Raw genomic sequence first — 20,815 nt, forward strand, 5'->3', positions numbered from 1 at the left:
CCAACCTGAAACGGTACTGCTGTGAGTTGCAAAGCTCAGCTAAAACAAGGGAAGCTGAGTTATCCCCGCAAAGCCAGCCCCCACTGGGAGAGCCTGGGGCCATGGCCAGGCCTGGAGCGGCTGCCTGGAGGCGGAAGGGCGTCCAGGCTCTGATAAGGCAGGGGAAGGACAGGACCCATGCCTGGGGCCCGCTGACTGTTCCTTCACCCCAGAGACCACAGGGATAATCAGCTCGCAGAGTCTTCCGGCCTCAGGCATATAGTTCCTATCCTAGGCCCCTTAGGGAGAGGAGTTGGGGGGACAGTACTAGCTTCACCCCAGGACCAGGGCAGTGCCTGAGACCAGTGGGCCCCCACCTCAAGGGGCTGGGTACCCCCTGCCCAGGGCTCTCTGCTGTGGCTGAGGCAGCCTCTTCCCACCCCTGCCCTACTCTCCTGTTACAGGCTCAATTGTGTTCCTGCAAAACTCCTATGTTAAAGCCGTGACCCCCCCAACCTCATACTGTGACTATATTCGGAAATAAGGCCTTTAACGAGGTGATTAAATTAGATGAGGCCATGAGAGTGGGTCCTAATCCAACCTGACTATTGTCTTTCTAAGAATAGGAGATTTGGACACAAAAGACACCCAAGGAGTTGTCACGGGCCCAGAGGGACCACCATGTAAGGGTAGTAAATGGGCAGCTATCCCCAAGTCAAGGAGAGAGGCCACACCTGATCTCAGACTTCCAGCCCTGAGAACTGAGAGGAGGTAATGTTGGTTGTTGAAGCCACCCAGCCTGTGGTATGGCACTGCAGCAGCCCTCGCAAACTAAGAGCCTCCCCTGGGCTGGCGGAGCAGGAGGAGGGTTCTGGCAGGGCTGCCCCTCCGAGAGCCACAATAACCCCAGCAGGAGCCCTTCGGCTTGGCCCTACCCCTCGGATGCCCAGCTTCTACAGCCTCCTCCAGAAACCTCATCTGCCTGCAGGCCAATCGGTGGGCCACCCAAGGCAAGACTGTGTGGGGATCAGGGACCCAACCAGAGTCGTGGGTGCTATGAGATGCCAAGGCAGTACGGAGGGAACTGGCGGGTGAGGGTGGCAGGGAGCAAAGAAGCATCAAAGCGCAAAGCCGAAGGGCGAAAGGGCTAAGGACCAGGACGCCCCGGCCTCCTGCCGGCCCTCTCTGCACCTGTTTCCCTCTACCCTCGGGCACTCCCTTTCAGCCCAGAAGGAGAACAGGGTCTTGAGGCAAGAATACCTGCATGGAACGTAAAAACTACCAACTAAAATAGCCGCCTTTCCCCAGTGCTGACCATCAGTGAGCCTTGGTTCCAAATGCCTTGCGTATTGTCCCTTAGTCTTCACAATAAGCCCTCTGAGCCAAGTCACACATTAGCCCATCTGACAAGTGGGACTGAACCCAAGGAGCCAGGCGGCTTGGCAGAGGCCTCAGAGCTATAGGGGGCAGTAGTGGGCTTTGAACCCAAACAACCTAACTGCAGAGCTGCGTTTCTTGGAGGGGAAGGGGAGGGCTGGGTTCTGAGCCCACAGAGGCCCCAGCACAGTCAGAGGGATGAGAGCCAGCCAAAGACAGGAATTTAGGGACCACAGCAGATAAACAATCCACCTTGTCATAGACTGACCAAACTATAAACACACAGGGCTCCATCTGTGGGAAAGACTGTGACCTCCTACCCTCTCGCACGTGGGGAAAACAATCTGGAGAGCATCAAAGAGGCAGCACTACCCCTAAAGGTTTATCTCTGGGCTGTGTATGTACGGGGAGGGGTAGGCGAGGCAGGCGGCAGCCTCCATCCCAGCTAAGTCCCTGGAGCCGCCCGCAAAGGGAGGGCCTGAGCTGCACCCGAGCTGTGCCCTCTGGCCAACAGGCACTCAAAGGGTGCTTTCCTCAAGTCAAAGGTCTGCAGGCCACCTGACCTCAGTCTGGTGTGATGACAATACGTAAACTGGGAAGGGGAGGGGGCACAGGGTGGCTACAAGCCCAGCTCTGCCAAGAATTCCTGGTGTTATCTGGGGTGAGCCATTTCCCGGCTTGGAGCCTCCAATGCCCTTTGTTAGCATGAGGAGAACCACTGCTCTTCTCCCTTCTGACTGAAGTCCTTGGGTATGAGGGACAAGTGAAAACGGCCTCCTGTGAACACAGGAAGGTTTGCATCAGCTGTGAGGTGAAACGAGGAAGCTAAAGGGCGCCTCACCCATCAGCTCACCCCCACCCCACCCCAGGCCTAAGGGATAAAGGCAGATGAAGCAGGGACACTCCAGAAGCAGGGGCTCCCTCAGACTCCCAGGCATTCCCAGGCCTCCCCAGGATTTCCGTGTCCCCCCAGACTGGCCCACAGTTCTGCGAAGGCTGAGGGAGCTCCCCACCTGGGAAGGGCATTAAGTGACTCCCTGGGCTCCGACCCAGAGCCCTGCTGGCTCCTTGGAGCGTCCTATGCACCCTGCTGAGCCGCCGCAGAGCTTTGATCACTACTACACGAAGGGTTTCCTGAATGCTTTCCTGAGGACATTGTTCCCCACTACAGAGTCATCAGGGTCAAATTCATCATGGGCTCTACCAGGCCAGGTCCCACCCAGTGGGGAAAGCCTGCCCTCTGCCCAAGCCCCTCTTCCCCTGGGAAATTTAAACCGGAGGTCTCTTTGGGTTTAGCTTATTACCAGTCGCGGGGCAGGCAAAGAAGAAGCAGAACACTGCTGCCATGAGCTCAAGGCTGTGGGCAGCCCTGCTCCCTGTCTTCCAGAGGGGCTCTTCTCCACGCCCAGCCCAGTACCTGCTCCAACCCCAAATCAAACTCGAGGACCTCTGCATTCACTCCACATTGATTTGAAAGGACTCTGTGCCAGGCCCTCTGCAAAGGGCAGAGAGGTGACTAAGACGAGGCCCCTGCCCTGGAGAAACTCACAGTCTTGGGCGGGGGCAGGGGGGACAGACACACACCTGTTACAGTGCCTTGTCATAAATGCCACAGTAGCATGACCCCAGGGCTGGAGAAGCAGGAAGGGAGGTGCAGCCCCTGCTTCGGAAAGCGGGTACAGACCTACACCTGACAAATCTTAGCACGTAACAGTAGTTCACCAAAGAGCCAAGGAGGCACAACGCATGGTGCACATGGAAGCACCCAGGTTTAAACAAGCACAATGCATTCAGGAAGAGGTAAAGGCTGGCTTCTGTCCCGGGGATGGCGGGAGGGAGGCTGGGGCAAGAGGCTCAAAGGAGCCATGGAGGTCTTCAAGCAGTGACCTCATCAAAGATGTACGGGAGAAAGAAGATGCCAGGAGGAACAGGAAGTTTCCAGGGAGAGACTGAACATTGAGGCAAGATAATGCGGCCCTGATGCAGGGACAGGAGAGATGGGCCAGGGAGAGGAGGGTGGCCGCAGGCTGTGGAGGGAACCCCCAAGGGGACAGGGGAGTCACAGATAGCCTGAGAAACAGGACAGGGGGGATAGGCTCCACACCAAACACCATGCTGGGTGTTTTCCAAACATCCCCTCGATCGTCCCAGCTCCGTGAGGGAGACAGAACTAACCCCACTCCAAAGAGGACACTCGGAGAAGCAAAGGGACTTCTCCCAGACACACACTAGATTACGGAGCTATCTGCAGACCCATCGTACAATATGGGACGGCCATTCAAATACTCTTCTTTTTTCTTAAAAGCTGATATACCAAAGACTGCTTTTTAGCAGATACTTGGAAAGACTGTGGACAGAAAAGGAAATAAAGAGCATTTATTTTGATTTCATTACCCAGCCTGGCTACCACCCTGGTGCGCAGTGAGGCTTCACTGGGCTAGAGCCTAGCACTTGCACATTTCCCAAACACTCTCGGATCTAGTTTCCCCCTCTTTTTACACCATCAGCAGGGAACACACTCACATCCCCAGTTTACAGGCAGAGAAGCCAAGGCCAGAAGTGAAAGGTCATGTCCCAGGTCACCCAGTTTCCTTGCCCTCAAATCCATGGCTCTTTCCTCTACCTGTGCTCCTGATCCATGACTCCTGGGCATTCTGCTCCCCACTTTCCATCTCTGACCCCGCAGACAGCACCAGTGGGCTGCCTACTAAGCAACACAGGTCTGGCCAGCTGGGTTCTTATGCAACATGGTCCTTTCTGTAAAGCTTTCCTAAGCCCCTTCCACTGCCAGGCTCATGAGGGTCCCCATCATCAGTCTCCCAGCCAAGGCTGCTCTTGCCTCCGGATCCCCACTTCACCGGGATCACAAGGATACACGCCACTACTGCAGGAAGTGGAGGCTTTTCCTACAGTCAAATGAAAGCAGCTAACATCGACACCTACTGGTTGCCATGGACTCTGCTAAAAACCTCACATAAGTTACCTTAGACTTGCTATGACCCAGCAGAAAATAGGTATTCATATGCCCATTTGACAGATGAGAACAGTGAGGCTCAGAAAGGCCAAGTAACTAGCCCAGGGTCAGCTAGTCCTTGAGGCAGCGTTCATAACTCTGGTCTGTCCAACTGCAGAGCACACTCTATTCTCCTCTGCCGCACAGCCTGGCTTGCCACTCTGCCAGTGCACAGGCAGCCACACCAACATTGCAAAGGAAAAGGGAGGCAAGACAGGAGCTGTTCCATCTCTGCTGCCCAGCTCCCAGGCAGCTCCAGGGAGGCCCATGCCAGAGCGTTTCACCCAGCCACCAGCCCCAGCAGCCTGGAACCCTGGGAGGCCGACAAGGGTCAAAGGGCTCCCTGGCAGGCTTATCCTGGCGGCTGCCCAGCTGACTTGTGCTAACACAGCAACAGGCACAGGAAAGGCTCTAGAGAGTGGAAAAGCACCAGACACTGGGCGGCTGAGGGGGAGAGAAGTGAATCCTACCCAGCTCAGACAGGATAACCCCCCTCTAAAGCCGCCACCATCACTGGACCAGGAAAACACCCAAGGTGGGGGGGGGGGACACCAAGCAAAAAGCACCCAGCGCCTCTACTCACTAATGTGTTTCAGTGAATTGTGACTGTTGAGCCAGCCCAACAATGGGACACATGCCTCCAAGGTGAATCAGCAAGCATGGAAGAAAACCAGTACCCTGGGGCATCCCAGCAAGCTCAGCCTGCCTTTGCCCACATCCTCAGAAACCCTGCTACCCTGCCTCTCCCAAGCAGAGGCAAGAAATCACGCACCATGTCCATGCCCCCCCAGCGGCAGCAGGTCCCAGGCGGCCGTGGGAAAGAGAGACCCAGCTGCGGATATTAATAGACTTGCCAGAGGAAGAGATTCAGTGAGGGCAAGCCCTAGGAAATGAAATTACTTAAAAGGGGGCATAAAGTGAGAGGGCTGGAAGGGAACAACTTGGGTTTCCAAAGATGGGGCTCCCGTGGCCAGGCCATGGGAGGAGGCACAGGAGCCATGACAGGCTTCCTCTGAAATATCTGCAAGTCCAGAAAAGCCTCAGGCCGTGGGAAAACTCTGCTGCTGCCATTTCTGTAGGTTTTCTGTCCCCCAGTGTTCCGCTTAAATAGATATTAAACAACACACGTGCATGACACCCAGAAGTGTTTCAAGAGAAACCACTCCTGGGCCCTAATATTTGCCACCAAGTTGTTAGATTATTGGGGAGGGGGGGTAAATTGGATACCTCTCAGACTTCACTGGAAGGACAGGCGGTTTGGGAGGTCATAAAATCGGTAGCCCTTGGGTCAAATTAATGCCATGGGTATGTGAGCATGCTTAGAATTTAAAAAGAAACAAAATAAAATGCCAACACTTATAAATCAAAATTTTTTTAAAAATGCACAAAAATCTAAATTTCCAGCATCTTTTAGGAAAAAAACTGAAAATTTTAGCATCAGTGGGCAAACAGCATACATTGGAAAAGGCCATATGGCCACCACCCTCTTTAGGCAGGCCTGTCCATCTAGTTCCCGGCCTGGCCTGCTCACTGAAGTCACCCGACTGACCCCTGTGGGCAGGTCGTTGTTACTCCTCCTGAAGCCCAGGGAAGCGATGCCAGGCTTCTTCACTCTCAGAAAGGCCACAGGGGGGCAGCACTGGGCTGTCACTGAAGCCCGCCCACCAGCCAGTGACTAACCAAGCTGAGGTTGGCACATCCTTTCAGAACCAGAAATCTCACCCTTACCTCAGCGGGCGACGCTCGCCCCTCCAATCCCCATCAGATTTATTCCCTAAAAGCAACAGCAGCTCATTTCAGCCTGCCCACTAGCCGCAGGGACGGAGGAGGAGCCACTAGCGACTTACTCTCTCCTCCTCTGGCTACCACCTTCCACATCTTCCCAGCGACTCCCACTCCACAGCTAGCATCTCTACTCTTTCAGGCTTCCCACCTTCGCCTGCCTGTTAACACCATCAGGCCTCAGATCCTGAGATAAGAGAAGCAGGACAGACACCCTCCCCCGTTTTTAAAGACTGTGCATGCTTCATCATGCGCTCCTTCCTTCCTGCTCCTCACTTAGGTTACATGTCAGTGGACTTCACGAGACAAAAGGTCCTCCTGCCTCTTCCTGCCCTCTGCTCTCACTGCCCTTCCAACAGCTCCAGTAACATCCTAAGCGGCAACATTTAGTATAAACCCCTGCAGCCATGCAGGAAAGACATTTAGTACCTTGAAATGGCTCATCCCACTTCATCCAAAATGCCATTTACTGGTCCTGCTATTTACTGCAAACGCAGGAGAAGCCTTAAAAAAGACATCATGGTGATGTTTACTTACACTAGTGAACAATCAAAAACAACCCAAGTGTCCAGCAACTGGGAAATTATTAAAAACAAACTATGCTTTATTCCCACTTCATGGGCAATCATGCAGCCATTAAAAACAACTACGATTATGGAGACCATGTGATAAGACAGAAAAATGATTACAATATAAAACACTATGTAAAAAATATATAAAATTAAAGGGACAGTAACAGTAAGAATCTTAAAATAACAGGGCATCCGGGTGGCTCAATTAGTTTAGCGTCTCCCTTCGGCTCAGGTCGTGGACCCAGGGTCCTGGGATGGAGCCCCAAGTCAAGTTCCCTGCTTCTCTCTTCCTCTACCCCTCCCCTGTTTGTGCACTCTCTCATTTGCACTCTCTCAAGTAAATAAAAATATTTTTTTTTAAAAATTAAAAAACTATGCCAAGAATTAGTGAAAGGTAACAAAATGCTACCTTTTTAGTTGTACTGGAGCCCTGGAGTAGGGGCAACCATTTTTTCAATCTCTACCAAATGTTCTTTCATGTATATGTATTACTTTTACAGGAGAAAATGTATGTCTGTGTATAGTTGAAAACTTTGATAGCAACTGTTAAGCTCCCTGATCTACACTGAATTCACATTTTTGAAGGTCCTATAAACCTCATCTCATCATGACAGAAAGGTTCCTGGAAACCTGCACCTCCAGGACTCAGTGCCTGGGCCCCAAAGCCCTTGGTTAAAGGTCAATGTTATCCAACCCTGAGATGCCTGCACTTGCGTAACTCCTAAGGAGACTCCAACACCATCTGGAAGATCAGATTAGATCAATATGGTTGTCAGGTGCAACTTTAATGAAGTTCTGTACCATACAGTGATGGGGGGGGAGGTGTCTGTTTTCAAGCAAATTCATCTGTCCCAAGGCAAACAGCCGGGGCTTCCAAGGACAGTAAAAGGCTTTTCTCCCCAGGGAGTCTCATTCCTGAGCTGACAGGACAGGATTTCAGGAAGAATGAGTACAAGAAGAGGGCAAACTAGTGAAGGGAGTCAGGCAGCTTTTTGAATTCTTCCCAGTGTACACTGGACCTAGGCATGTAGGCATCCCTCTTAAGGCAGCATGCCAACCCCAGCCACTCCCACTTGAAGCCAAAGTACCTCCCCAAAGAAACAGCCAGCCATCACTCATTTCATGACACTCCTCCCCGAAGTGCGCCCAGAAGCACAGAAGCCTGAGCAGTTTCGGCCACATACAACACATGCAGCCTTCAGGCCAGAACCCTCAAGGGCCCTCCTCTCCCCGGCCCCTCAGCTGTTCACGTGTCCGCCTGGCAACAGAAGAGCGGCCAGTGTATGCGGGGCTGGGTGGTATGGGAGGGGCAAGAATGAACAACACAGCAAATCCCATGTGGGTTCTGGAGCAGGGTAGACATGGTGGCAGGGCCAGTCATGGCCCACACAAGGACCCATAGGGCTCTGTGTCCTTCGTTAATTCTTCTCCGGGCGGTTTCTGTTCAGGACAGCTTTAGGGGCAAATTCCAGCTTGTCCTTAAGGCTCACCACCTGGGTATGGTCCTTGCCTAGCAGTTCATCCAGCTTGCGGTCCTCCCGGCGCTCAGAGATGCTCTTCTCCTCCTCCACAGGCTGGGGATCCTTTCCCCGGATGAACCATTCCAGGTGGTAACCCACAGCCCCGACCACAAAGGCCACAGGAAATGTGACATAGGGAGCATAGGTACGCACCACGGTCCAAAGCACAGGCCACATGACATCTGCAGAAGAGCACAAGGCAGCATTAGGGAGAAACCAGCATCCCCCTTCCCACCGAATACAGACAACCCACCAGGGCTCTCCTTTCGCTAGGCAGCCTGGCACAACTGACTGAGCATCTACCACACAGTCATGCAAGAGGGTACCTTGCTTGGGCAACAGTTAGGGCCCCAAAACAATCTAGAAAATTCTGAAAGACATGATTGTTGAGGAAGAGGTCAAGAATCTCTATTTTATGTACTATACTCTTTGACCATTATGCAACCGTGTTTGACAGTGTTCCCCACAAGAGAACCTCTGAGCTTACCTAACAAAAATTCAAGCCCCAGGCCCTCCCTCCACACTTTACCGACATTTCAGGAATGGAAAAGAGCCTTCCTCTGCTCTAAGCAATTTCTCCATGAACAGAGCCAGCCACACTTTTCCCACTGTGTATAGTCCCACTGTGACTCTCCTGGCTCCCAGATAATGAGAAGTAGTTCCTTTACCTCACACAAAGAATGGCCAAAACCCTAATCCATTACTCAGCCATTCTGGATTTTAGATAATTATTTTTTCCTATTCTGAACTTGATCTTTCTAAAAATGAGACCTACCTACACTTTGCAAAACTGCTGTCCAAACCCCTTTCAAAATACATTCCCTCCAACCAAACCCATACCCTCATATTTGCATAATAACCTCCTAAATATATCACCAATACATTATACATACTCTGAACATGATAGGCCTTGAATTATTCTGTTTTAAAACACACACACACACATACACACACACACACACATTGTAAAAGCCATGGCAGGGTGCAGGGGAGAGTGGAATGGCTCTGGAGTGCCCTGAAATGAAGACATTACCAAAAAAAAAAAATACAGAAATACACAAACTGGTTCACTCTAATGGCCATTTAGTCTCAAGACTATTACCATTACCAATTATCAAAGATTATTCACGGGCCACCTGGGTGGCTCAGTTGGTTAAGCCTCTGACTCTTGATTTAAGCTCAGGTCATGATTTCAAGGTTATCAGATAGAGTCCCGAGCCCAGCTCCATGCTCAGAGTAGAGTCTGCTTGTTCCTCTCCTTCTATTCCTCCCCCTACTTGCTCTCTCTTGCTCACTAATAAAGTCTCTTAAAAAAAAAAAAAAAGATTACTCACATTATCATAATAATGATAGCTACCATTTACTGAGGACCTATGTGCCAGTCCTTGGGCTAAGCACTTTAAATACAGTATCTCCTTTTACCCTCATGTCCACTCTATGAGGTAGATAGTATTATCAGAAGGTTAAGTAACTTGCCCCAAAGTTTCAAACAAAAGATCACTCACTCCATTTGCACCTACGTAGGTGTTTCTCCAACTTGGCTATCTCTAAAGTGTACAACTGAAATCTCACCAAGAACAGAATGATGCTCTTTCTTTGGTTCCAATTCTCTTCGAAGAAATCCCAGCATTCTGTGGACCCAAGACTGTCACAGACCATTATCAGGGAAAAGCTTGTAGCAGCTCCAATGTTCCCCCCTGGGTCCTTTGTCTCAGCACCAGGCCTATGCTGGACAAGTCACCCGCTGTTCATTATCTGATCTTAACAACATCTCTATGAGGTAGGAATTATTAGCCCAGGTTTGCGTCTAAGGCCACAAAGGCTCAGGGACATTATGCGAACTTGTCCAAGATCACTAGAAGTGACAGAACCACTACTTCTGATTCCAAGTCTCTCCAAACTTCAACGCTTGCTCTCTTTCTAGTGGCAAGAACACACTGCAGATAGGTGTACTGTTTCTGTCCAAATATTGGACTTGGGGAGTGCTTCCTGCAATTTTTCTCCATCAACTTGGCATGTCACTACATGGAAGAGTCTCCCTTTTGGCAAACTCTAAGATTACTCAGAGATATGTGAGATTATAGGACTCAGACAATATTAAAAGAAACACCCCTGAAGAACCTCAAACCTAATACTTCATTTTCTTTTCTACCTTTTATGCAAGCTATGCATAAGTAAATATGTACCCTAAACAGCAATCCTACATTCAGATCCCCAATTTGTTGTAAAACAAACCAAACATGAGTCCATAATTCACAGCATCTCCCACATGCAGCAAAGGGCTCTCTCTGATGTCCCGCCCACATTCTAATCATTCCCAAATAAGTCAATGCATTCACTTATTCAACAGTCAGAACCACTTTCTCCTTGTGAGACCTTACGCTGGAGGCCTACCCCACCTGTCTGCATTTCTCAAAATACCAAAGCTCCAAAAGGGCAACGACCATGTCTCTACGGCCCTCACTGTGACCTATCCATGCCCCACCTTCCTGCCCTGTCTGCCATAAAGTGCTCCCAGAAAAGTTTGCTAAGTGAATGAATGACAGCTCTAACAACGCACCAGTGTAAAACCTCAGCAGACGCCCAACCCCTCGCCCTCACAGGGCGGCAGGAATACAGCAGGCTACTTTGCTGATGCAAGAAGTTAAACACTCCCTAACAAGTCATCCCCAGGGTATCAAAATGAAGGCGGCAAAAGCGTCCCGCAAATACTCGAACGTCTTTCCAACCCCGCACAGAGGAAGCCTGAGTGTCCGGTAAAGGTCAAGTGGGTTACTAGGAGACCTGCCCTTGTGCGGGAGCCCCTGAGCCCAATGAGACCCGAAGCCGCAGTCCGAGGGACAGAGGAGACCCGACAGGGTGGAAGGACTGGCCCTGACCGTCACTCGAGCCCGGCCCAGGGATGCGAGCGCAACTGAGGTCCGCGTCCCAAGTATCTGGCTTTCTCCCTCTTCTGGGTTCCCGGTCCCCTGCCCGTATCTCACCACCTCGTGGCCTCGGCAGCCTCCGTTCTCACCCCGTGCCTGACCCCGAGAAGCGCTGGCCGCCGGGGGTCTGCTGGGCTCCCAGACTCGGCCCCCCGAGCCCTGGGAAGATGTCAGGCCCAGCCAGGGCCGGAGCCGACACCCTTCCTAACTCAGAGGTCACTCACTGCCAGGAGCCGTCACCTGACAACGGGCGGCCCCGGCGGCCGCTCGGGGAGAGGGAACTGCCCGCTGGGACCTCGCGCTCACCTGCGCCGCAGCCCGCACTCCACGGTCCTGCCCCCGCCCTCCGCCCGCCTTCTCGCTAGGACGCTCGCGGGGAGCACCGACGTCGCCCCTCCCAGCGGCCCGCTGGGCTTGGCCCCGGGACCCCGCCCACCGGCGCCAGCTCTCTCCGAGCGCTCTGATAGGCTGAGCTCCAGTCAAAGGGCTGGAGGGAGCTGAGCGTACGCCCCGGGCTCCGCTGCCTGGAGATGGGGACTGCGCCCCCTCGTGGCTTGGAGGGTTTCCCAATGACGTCAGCACGTGCTTTCCGCGTGGAGAAAAGTGGAACGTCATCCATTCATTTATTAAACTGATGTTTATTGGTCGTCTCTAAGTCCTAGGTCTAGACACACAAAAATAAAAGACACGTTCGTGGATTCCAAGAAGATCTCCTTAGCAGGATATAGTCTAGACTCTAAGAACTCTTCGATGTAGGCCAGTTTTCTAGCCACGTGACCTTGGGAACACTATTAATCGGCCAGAGCCTCCTTTCCCTCTTATGCATGAAGGTAATAACACCTATTTCACAGGATGTTGTGAGGGTTTGATGAGATAATGCATGTTAAGTGCTGCGCCAGGTACATAGCCACAGGAAATAAAATGGTTCTGTTGTCAGTATACAAAGAACTGAAATACAGTGAAACCTAAGTCTTGCCTTACCCCTCAGATACAAGTATTCACTCCTCCTGTGTCCCCCCTATGCCCTGTACAGACATCTATTTCATCAGGTACAGTTGACCTCTGAACAACAGGGGCTTAAAACTGTGTGGCTCCATTTACACGTAGGTGGTTTTTAGTTTGGTTTTTTTTTTTTTTTCCAATAAATGCAGAATAGTACTAGAAATACATTCTTTGTTATGATTTTCTTAATAATATTTTCTTTTCTCCAGTTTATTATATTGTAGGAATACAGTACATGATACATATAACATACAAAATACATGTTAATCAACTGTTTATTTTATCAGGAAGGAATCTGGTCAACAGTAGGCTATTAGTAGTTAAGTTTGGGGGGTGTCAAAGTTATACATGGATTTTCCACTGTTGGGGGGGTGGGTGCCCTTAGTGCTGTCATTGTTCAGGGGTCAACTGTATAGAGAAATAACACCTCCACTAGCCCTGCCTTCTCACCTCTCTTCCACAAGTCTCAGCCAAGCATATTTCTTTATCTTTAGTAACACAGGCTAAACCCCTCATAGTCCCCCATGCAGACTGTTTCACACCTCTGTGCCTTCATTTATGATGTGTTTTCATCTACCTGGAGTGACTTTCTTTACCAAAATAGCTCTGGCTCATTTTTCAAGCTTAAGGGATACCTCCAGAGGAAGCCTCCTAGATTCCATCATACGTTAGATGCCCTTCTTCTATGATCTCAAAGAGGTCAGTGCTAAGCTCTGGCAGCGGAGATAGAAAGGAACAGCACAGAGATATATGTAAGAAACTATTACTAGCAGAACTTGTTCCCTAAATGAATGTGTAGAAAAGAGAAGGGAACACAATTGCCCAGAACAATTAGCATTCAGCCAGCCAATGGACACGTGCTAGACACTGAGGATGCAAAAATGAACCACCCTTGCCTTCAGCAGTTCTCGGACCAACTGCTGGGGAAGCAGAGGGCTCTACAAACTGCCAAGGGATTGTAAGAAATGTGACCACAGAAGCATGCATAGGTCTCGCAGAGGAGACACCCAGGAAGAATCAGGGAGGGCTCACCAGAGGAACCTGCCCTTGAGCTGAGTCTCAAGTGAGAGCTAGCAGTTCGGTCAGGCAGAATGGAGTGGGGCTTGAGAGCACAGACCTAGGAATCAAAAGTGGGTTCAAATCCTACCCCTACTGCCTGCTAATCTCAGAAAGGCGGTTTACACTCTTCGTTTCAACAAATGCAATGAGAGTACCTGTCCCCAAGGATGGTTCTGAGTCCTAGCGACCTAATGTGTATACAAAGCTTGGCACGATACTTGGCGCCTCCTGAGTGTTCAACAAATGGTCACTGGTATGTTTAGTATTCCCCAAATTGATTCATCCTTCTGTAATGTCCCATGTTCACTTATGGTTTTACTTATTCACTAAGCCAAAACCCTAACTAACATTTTCAAAATCTCATCTTTGCACTATTTCCCAAACTCAGTTCAGAGCACCTGTCTCTCCTGGACATCTCTCAAGTTCTTCATCACTCATCTCTTACATGAACGACCTTAGCGACTCCCTCAATGGTCTCCTTCCACCTTCCACCTTCCGTGGCTCCCTCCAGTCCATTTCCATTCTTAGCCAAAGGGGTCTTTCCAAAACTTCCATAAAACCATGAAATTTCCAAGGAGCCTGGGTGGTTCGGTTGGTTAAGCATTGACCTTCAGCTCAGGTCATAATCCCAGGGTCCTGGGATTGAGCCCTGTGTTGGCCTCCCTGCTCCGTGGGGAGCCTGCTCCTTCCTCTTCTACTCCCCTTGCTTGTGCATGCTTGCTCTCTCTCTCTCTCTCTCTCTCTTTCTCTCAAATAAGTAAATAAAATCTTTTTTAAAAAAATTAAATCTCCGGGGTGCCTGGGTGGCTCAGTGGGTTAAAGCCTCTGCCTTCAAGCTCAGGTCATGATCCCAAGGTCCTGGGATCTAGCCCCGAGTCGGGCTCTTTGCTCAGCGAGAAGCCTGCTTCCCCATCTCTCTCTCTGCCTATTTGTGATCTCTGTCTTTCAAATAAATAAAATCTTTAAAAAAAAAAAATGAAATCTCCAGTTTAAACCGCCTCTCTTCCCATGGGTCCCCTCTGGCCACGTCTCCTCTATACCCTCTCCACCGGATCCAAGCCTGTCACCTCCCTCCAGTCTCTGCTCCTCCCACGATCCTACACACACAGACCCTACCGTGCACTTGCCCAAGCTGATCCCTTTGCCTGAAATGAATGTCCTCCCTCTCTTCCTCGGCTGCAAAACTCTAACTCAACCTGCAAGACCGAGTTCAAAAGACCCTCTTGCAGGAAGGTTTCCCAGACTCAACCAGCTGCTAGAGGTTTCCTCCTCTGGTCTCCTCAGCATCTCTGGGAGAAGCTCCCTCTGTACATGCCATTCTGTTTATGCGCCTGGCTTTGGCCAGCTGGGACCAATCGAAAGCACAGGGACTGGACCTAATCCTTCACCTGTCCTAATCCTTCACTTGCTGGGCTCCCCAGGGGAGACTCCCACATGGGGAGATAAAGATGCCATGTCTATAGCAAGATGTTAACTATACTTGTTCAGGGTTGCGTTGCTCCTCTGTCCCCATCCCATTTATACTTCATCGTCCTGGGAAACCGAGCCCAAATTCTGCAAAAAGACATAGACCCATAAAGAGCTGTAGAGTGTAGAAGGTTAAACACAGAGTCAGCCAGTTCTCGGCTTTGTGATTTGGGGTAAGTTGTTTAAACTCTCGAAGCCTTAGTTTTCTCACCTGTAAATGATGGTAACAACAATATCGGCTTCAAGGATTACTCTGAGTAACATCTAGTGCAAACCTTGCCCATGTCCCAGTTTTAGAGATGGGAAAACTCAGTCTCAGAGAGGTGACGTGACCCAGCTAAAGGCTCCCTTGGCAAGTCCAGGGGAAATAGACAAATGGGCATTTCCGGTGGAAACTCTGGGACAGTCATCCAACCTAAGTGTCTCAAACCTGGCTGCCCATCAAAACCACCTTGCACACCTGTTAAAAACTCACTTGGGGGCAGAGAGTCTATTACCAGTGTTAGACAGGGCCCAGGAATCTGTGTGAGAGCAGCTCCAAGCTGACTCACTTGCGGGAATTTGGATCATATGGGGTTCACTCCACCTTCTGGCGATCTCATATAAGTGTGTGTGTAAGATTTCTTGCTTTTCAGGTGGCCTCCCACACTGGCCCATAAAAACCTATTCAAAACCCTTCCCTGCATGGCTCCCCGTGGCTCTGAGGACCCAGGCCCACCTGTCTCAAGTTGACCCAAAAGCCCAGCATGGTCACGCCTCTGCACTCCCGATGCTTTCTTCTCCTGGCCTTTGCACAACTGTTGTCTGATCTTGGAGCATTCTTCCCAGAGCTGGCCCTCCTCCAGTCGCTCTTTCCAGCACTCACCCTTATTCTGTAACTGCTTGTTTACTTGTCTGTTAGCACCATAAGTGTAGAAACTACACTTGTTCAGGGCCATCTCCCAGGTGCTAGCCAGTGCCAACAGTGGTCCTTGATAAACGCCTGCTGAATAAATGAATGAGAATGGCCTAGTCCAGTGTGGCCCAGAAGGGCAGTCAAAGCCTTGGGTGGCTCTTCTTCCTGCCTCAGGGTGACACATCAACCCCAAGCACTGGATGGGGCTGCCAGACCAGGTGGGGGCTGCCATCAAACCCTTCTGGGCTTGGAAAGCTGTAGAACTAAAAGCTCCCGGTTGGGCGTGAGACAGACCTGGTCCACCACTCCTAGCCCTCCCTGTGACATTGGACAGGTCACAGAACCCCTCCTGAGCAGCTTTCTCACCTGTCCTAAGGATGAGCTACATTCATGTAAAGCCCTCCCCCCTCCACCCCACCACCTGGCCCAGAGCAAACATCCCAAAAACATTAGCCTGCACTACTAGCTCAGGGTTATCACTTAACTTCCCAGGAAAGCTCCTTCTCCCCTGGGAACCCCCACCAAAGTGCCCACCCAGAGGAGTTATCAAAAAAGGTGATAACACTAAATCGAACAGCGTTTCTGCTGCTGATCAGGTGGGGTGGAGCAGAGGCAACACCAGACGCTTAGGGGAAGGGAAACCAGCATCCATCAGCATCTAAGAATAACAGCACTCCCTGTTTATGGAGCACAGGCAGGTTGGCCAGGGCTCTGGGCTGCCTGTGGCAGGAGGAGGAAGCCTGCGAGCAGTGGGGAGCAGAAAGAGAAATGGATTGAACTAGGAGTGGTAGAGAGAAAACCCTTCCCTCCTCGGCCCTTGGGTCCCTCCAGGAGGGCTCAGGTCCTTCTGCGGCCTCCAGGGGGCCAAATCCCCTTTGCCCAGCTGGCCCAGGCTACCAAGCCCTCCCCAAACAGAGAGAGTGGCTCCGGGCCTGCCTTCCCTCCATTCCCCCGCCCCCTGCCTCCCCCCCCACCCCCCCCCCCTCCCGCCGTTCTCCTACCCACCCCACACACACTCCTGGCTTCCACACACGGGGCAGAGGTGGCTCCTTCTGGAGAGAGCAGCCGGCTCGAGTGCAGTTCTGCCGTTTTATTTTTCCTGGGATACTCAAGGGGATGTGGGAACAGCCACAGGTGTGGTGAGGGGAAGCCCCATCTCCCCTCCCCAGCAGCTGGGAAAGGGGAGAGGCCCAGGCGCCCTGGTCCTGGGTTGGTCCAGCCACTGTGGTCCCTGGGCCCGATGGGCTGAGGGCTGAGGGTGAGCCCCTGGGAGGGTGGGGCAGGCTCCTAGGTGGGGTTCGGGATTCTTCATAAAAAGCCACGAAGCTTGATCCCCACGAAGCCCAGCCCCGCGGGGTGGGGAGAGGGGACGCAGAGCCCAGATGGGGGACCCGGCCCGGCCTGGCCCGTGGGGGAAGGGGGGTAATGGCAGAGATGGTGCCCGTGGGGAGGAGGTGGGGACGAAGCGTCGGACCAGGAGAGAAGGGGGTCCAGGTGGGGGCGCAGGGCGGAGAGGCACGGCCCCCAGCCCAGCCCGGGCGCCTTCGCGTGGGGTCAGGAAGGTAAAAAACCCACGAGAGTGTGACGGGCAGGAGGAGCCGGGGCGTGCGGTGCCGGCGGGGCGGGCGCACGGGGCGGCCCGCGTTCACAGTGACCTCGACGCTGGGTGTACAGTACGGGTAGAAAACCGCGGGCCCGGGCCCGGGCCGGGCGGGCCGGGTCGGTCACAGCCTGGTCTGGGCCTCGGGGATGTAGATCTCGATGCTGTCCGCACTCTCGGTGGCCGAGCTGTGGCGGAAGGAGGCGGCGCGCTTGGCCGCCAGGAGCCGCTTGCGCGCTTCCTGCCGCTGCCGGTCCACCGAGTCCAGGGAGCGCTCCTTCACCGGCACGCCCCGGCCCCGCGAGGGCTTCTTTGGTATCGGCGGAGGGACCTTCTTCTCCTCCTGCCGGGAGAGGGGGTTGGCGGCTCAGTCTGCGGGCGGGCCCCCCCCATCCCCCGCTCGCGCCCCCGCCGCCCGAGGGGACTGACACCGCGCGGCTCCGACGCGGGAGGGCGGCCCGAAGCCCCAGGTGGGTCTGGGACAAGGTCAAAAGCCACTTTTCATTAAAAAGTACGAATCCGGGCGCCCCCTGGTGGCGCCGTTCGCGACAACTCGCATCCGAGCGCACGTTCCTCCCGGGCTCCTCCAGGGACTTGGGTGGGAAGTGGCGATTTCCCTCCAGTCGAGAGGAATGCATTGGCCCCGACTCACGCAGGGCAATGGGGGTTCGCTGCCAGGCATCTGGGCCTCATCACAGACAATGTCTAGTGCAGTGAGTGCTGAGGGGCCCCCCAAGATCTCCTCGTGCCTAGGTCCAAAATAAGGGCAGTCCCCTCTTCTGGAAGCTTTAGTTCTGCTTCCTCAGACTACAGCTGGTCGGAGGTGGCTATAGGGTTCTGGCAGCTCAGCAGTGATGGGCACAAGGCCAAGCAGATGGCCATGACCAAGAGTGTGGTCCTATTAGAAGCAGACGGTCACCATCACTGATCCAGGACTGCCTTTGCTGCCTGTGAATGCCCTTGGCTCCCTTCCTCTCCCCACACAGGCCCTCTGTGGGGAAGGGCATTTTCCAGGGTCTGGCCTCTTGGCTTGAAGGGACTCTCCCCCTACCTTGGGCTCCAGGAGTTTCCAGCTGTTGGCCTTGAGTTGCTGTAGCTCCAGGAACTTGAGGGTCACATCCTCTATAGAGAGCTGCAGGAGGTCCCAAAAACCCGCCAGGTCCTGGAAGGTGGGCACGGGGAACGCAGTGGGGTCCTTCAACAGAGGGAGACAGAGGAGAGACAGCTGGTCAGGAAGGTCTGCACCCCAGCCAGGTCCAGAGAAAGCCCCATCCATCCCCACCAGGAAGTTCAGCCTGGGAGAATGGGGTCTAGGGGAGGGGGAGGTAGGGAAACAAGAAAGAACCCAGGCCACTCTGTCTTGGGCACAAACACCTGGTCTCACCTCCAGGCATATACCTTCCTTGGGGGCTCCAGCCCATGGGCACTCACCATGCTTTGCTGACACAGCCGGAAGAACTGCTGAACCTTCTGGGACAGGAGAAGCTGTGTGCTGCCCACGGCACTGCGGATCTTCTCCAGGACTGGGGAGCAGAAGCAGATTCAGAGGAGGAACGGATACCTCTCATTTCCCAGCCTCTGAGAAGTCTGCCCAGAATGACTCAACCTTGCCTTATCTGGCACTCTCTGTTTGTCTATCCCCTCCCACCCCCTCCCCATCCCATCCCCAAGTCCCTAACAATTGGCTCCTAACCCACGGCACCAAGAAGGCTGGATCCTCGGACACCAGCGTTTCTTCAGACAACCTCCATTTGTAAGCACTTAGCTTCCTGTGTCCTCCCTTCCTCCTGTGTCATGGAACCGAGGGAAACCAGCCCCCACCTGGCCCTCCAGGCTTACCCAGGCACCAGCTCAATGACCACCCATTGGCAGAACTTCGTCACTCATCAGTAGGTGACTCTTTGACTCATCAAGAGTTACTGAAAATTTCATGTGCATGACTCTCATCTTCGTAGTCACCATCCCATCAACTTAGGGATTCTGAGGTATGGCTGTGTCTCCCCTCAGATGGACTTGCAGGCAAGGGCTGTGGCCTCCCTCAGTCCAGAGCTATGTCTTGGGGCAGAATGTCCTTCACCTAGGCCTCAGACAGTGATCTGACCTTGTGCACTGCCTCGCCCTCCACCTTATAGTGTGGTCCCTCTCCCTGGGTCAGTCCTGGATTCCCACACCAGCGAGATGGGAACAGAGTCCCCTTGACCTCCATGGGCTGGGTGACTTGGCCCTGCCGTGCCCTTCCACCTGGTCCCTTGCCCAGTCCCACCCTGTTCTCTGAATCTGTTTCCCCGCTTCCTTCCAAGAGCTCCCAGCACGCCCTGCGGCCAAGGAGGACCCACGGAGATCCAGGTCAAAGAAGCAAAACGCGAGGACGACACTCAAGCCCAGGCGGAGGGCTCTCCCGGTCCACTGCTCACCACGCAGCCCCAGCCACGATCCCTTCGCGCACGCAGAGCCCCTCACTCACTCTCCTCGGGCAGCTCATAGTCCTCCGCCTCCCGCTCCATCTGCTGGCACCAGTGCTCCAGCTTCTCCACCTCCGCCCTCAGCATCTTGATGAACCACTCGCCGTCCCGCGGGCAAGGGGACGTGCGGCCTGAGTCGGGGAGGCTACGTGAGCCGCGCTCCATCCAGGAGTCACGGCGGCTGGACCCAGGGCCGGGGGTGGGGGCAGGGGCAGGGCCTGGCGACCCATCAGTGGCCGGCGGCTCATACGGCAGTGGGTAGCCCTCGCGGTAGGCCCACTGGCCCTGCGTGTGGACCGTGCGGAAGACTGAGTAGGTGGGGGCCCGGGGCCCGGGCTGGGGCTCAGAAGCGTGCCTCTGGAAGGAGCGTCCAAACTGCAGGGCCTTGTCTTCTGTGGCCACTGTGGCCAGGCCGGCCAGGCCCTCCAGCTCCAGGTCCGCCTGCACACCCGCGGTCACACTGTTGGAGCGCTTGAACCTTGCCCGCCTGGTGAGAGAAGTGGCTGTCATCGCTGCTCCTGCCCAGTCACATCCCCGCCCCCCACCCCTGGCAACCTCCCCTCGCCCCGCCCCAGGCCAAAAGGAAAAGGAATGAGAAAAGAAACCTACAGTGGGATGGACATTAACTCTTGACCTTTAAATACAGAGTCCCTGCAGGGGGGGTACAGAATTCCTGCTGCACTGCCTCTGGACAGGGCTGATATTTAAAATATCTAACGATCTGTACTCCAGGGGCAGAAGAGATGCTGGCACCACCGACCAAATCAGAATGGACACACCCAGAGGGACGGAGCAGGACCTCCAGAAGCTGGACTGTGGGGCAGAGCCAAGAGGCGAGAGAAGGGCCTGGTTAGCAGCTCTTTCCCAGTGACCACAGAAGGATTTCAGCATTTTAACAAACAGTAACCCTTTGCTAGTTTGCACCAACGGCAGGAGTTTGTCTTCAGAAATGGGTAAACTAGAACGGGGAGAGGACTGTGGTCACCTCGCTACAGAGTAGCTACCCAGCGTGGCTGACTTCACAGCCCAAGCACTTCCCACCACACCAGCTGCTAGAACATCAGGAAGAACTGCCTGGGAGAGGCTCGAGAGTGGGAAGAGCTCGCAGCTGAAAGGACTGCTCCTCTAGGGACCCCCACAGCCCAGCCCAGAGCCTGGCC

The 20,815-nt window shown here is 53.4% G+C and overlaps 2 protein-coding genes across 4 annotated transcripts in view; both read right to left on the bottom strand.

The window, feature by feature from the left end:
• Window positions 1-7,489: 7,489 nt before the first annotated feature.
• SMIM12 (small integral membrane protein 12) lies at window positions 7,490-11,611 on the bottom strand. Of its 2 annotated transcripts, none has more exons than XM_082688294.1 (2): window positions 11,477-11,611; window positions 7,490-8,425 (listed from the first exon to the last, which is right to left on the bottom strand). In XM_082688294.1, exon 2 carries the CDS (start codon window positions 8,418-8,420, stop codon window positions 8,142-8,144), a length of 279 nt encoding a protein of 92 aa, XP_082544420.1. In that variant the 5' UTR covers window positions 8,421-8,425; window positions 11,477-11,611; the 3' UTR covers window positions 7,490-8,141. The 2 variants fall into 2 exon arrangements, with proteins under 2 accessions (XP_082544420.1, XP_082544419.1); XM_082688293.1 differs by lacking the exon at window positions 11,477-11,611 and adding an exon at window positions 9,816-9,969.
• Window positions 11,612-16,668: 5,057 nt separating this feature from the next.
• DLGAP3 (DLG associated protein 3) overlaps window positions 16,669-20,815 on the bottom strand; it is a 62,864-nt gene continuing 58,717 nt past the window's right edge. For both annotated transcript variants that reach the window (XM_082686825.1, XM_082686826.1), the window contains exons 9-12: window positions 19,658-20,142; window positions 18,625-18,716; window positions 18,245-18,388; window positions 16,669-17,536 (exon numbers count right to left, since the gene is read on the bottom strand). In XM_082686825.1, coding sequence (XP_082542951.1) covers window positions 17,318-17,536; window positions 18,245-18,388; window positions 18,625-18,716; window positions 19,658-20,142 — 940 coding nt within the window. In that variant the 3' untranslated portion in view covers window positions 16,669-17,317. The remainder of the gene's footprint in view (window positions 17,537-18,244; window positions 18,389-18,624; window positions 18,717-19,657; window positions 20,143-20,815) is intronic.

This window comes from Mustela nivalis (genome assembly GCF_964662115.1).
Source record: "Mustela nivalis genome assembly, chromosome: 10".
NCBI lineage: Eukaryota > Metazoa > Chordata > Mammalia > Carnivora > Mustelidae > Mustela > Mustela nivalis.

Coding starts and splice junctions, on each gene's coding strand:
- SMIM12 (XM_082688293.1), bottom strand. CDS start 9,873: ATGCTGGGATTTCTTCGAAGAGAATTGGAACCAAAGAAAGAGCATCAT. Junction 8,426..9,815: donor AGAGCATCATTCTGTTCTTG/GTGAGATTTCAG, acceptor GCTCTTCTGCAG/ATGTCATGTGGCCTGTGCTT.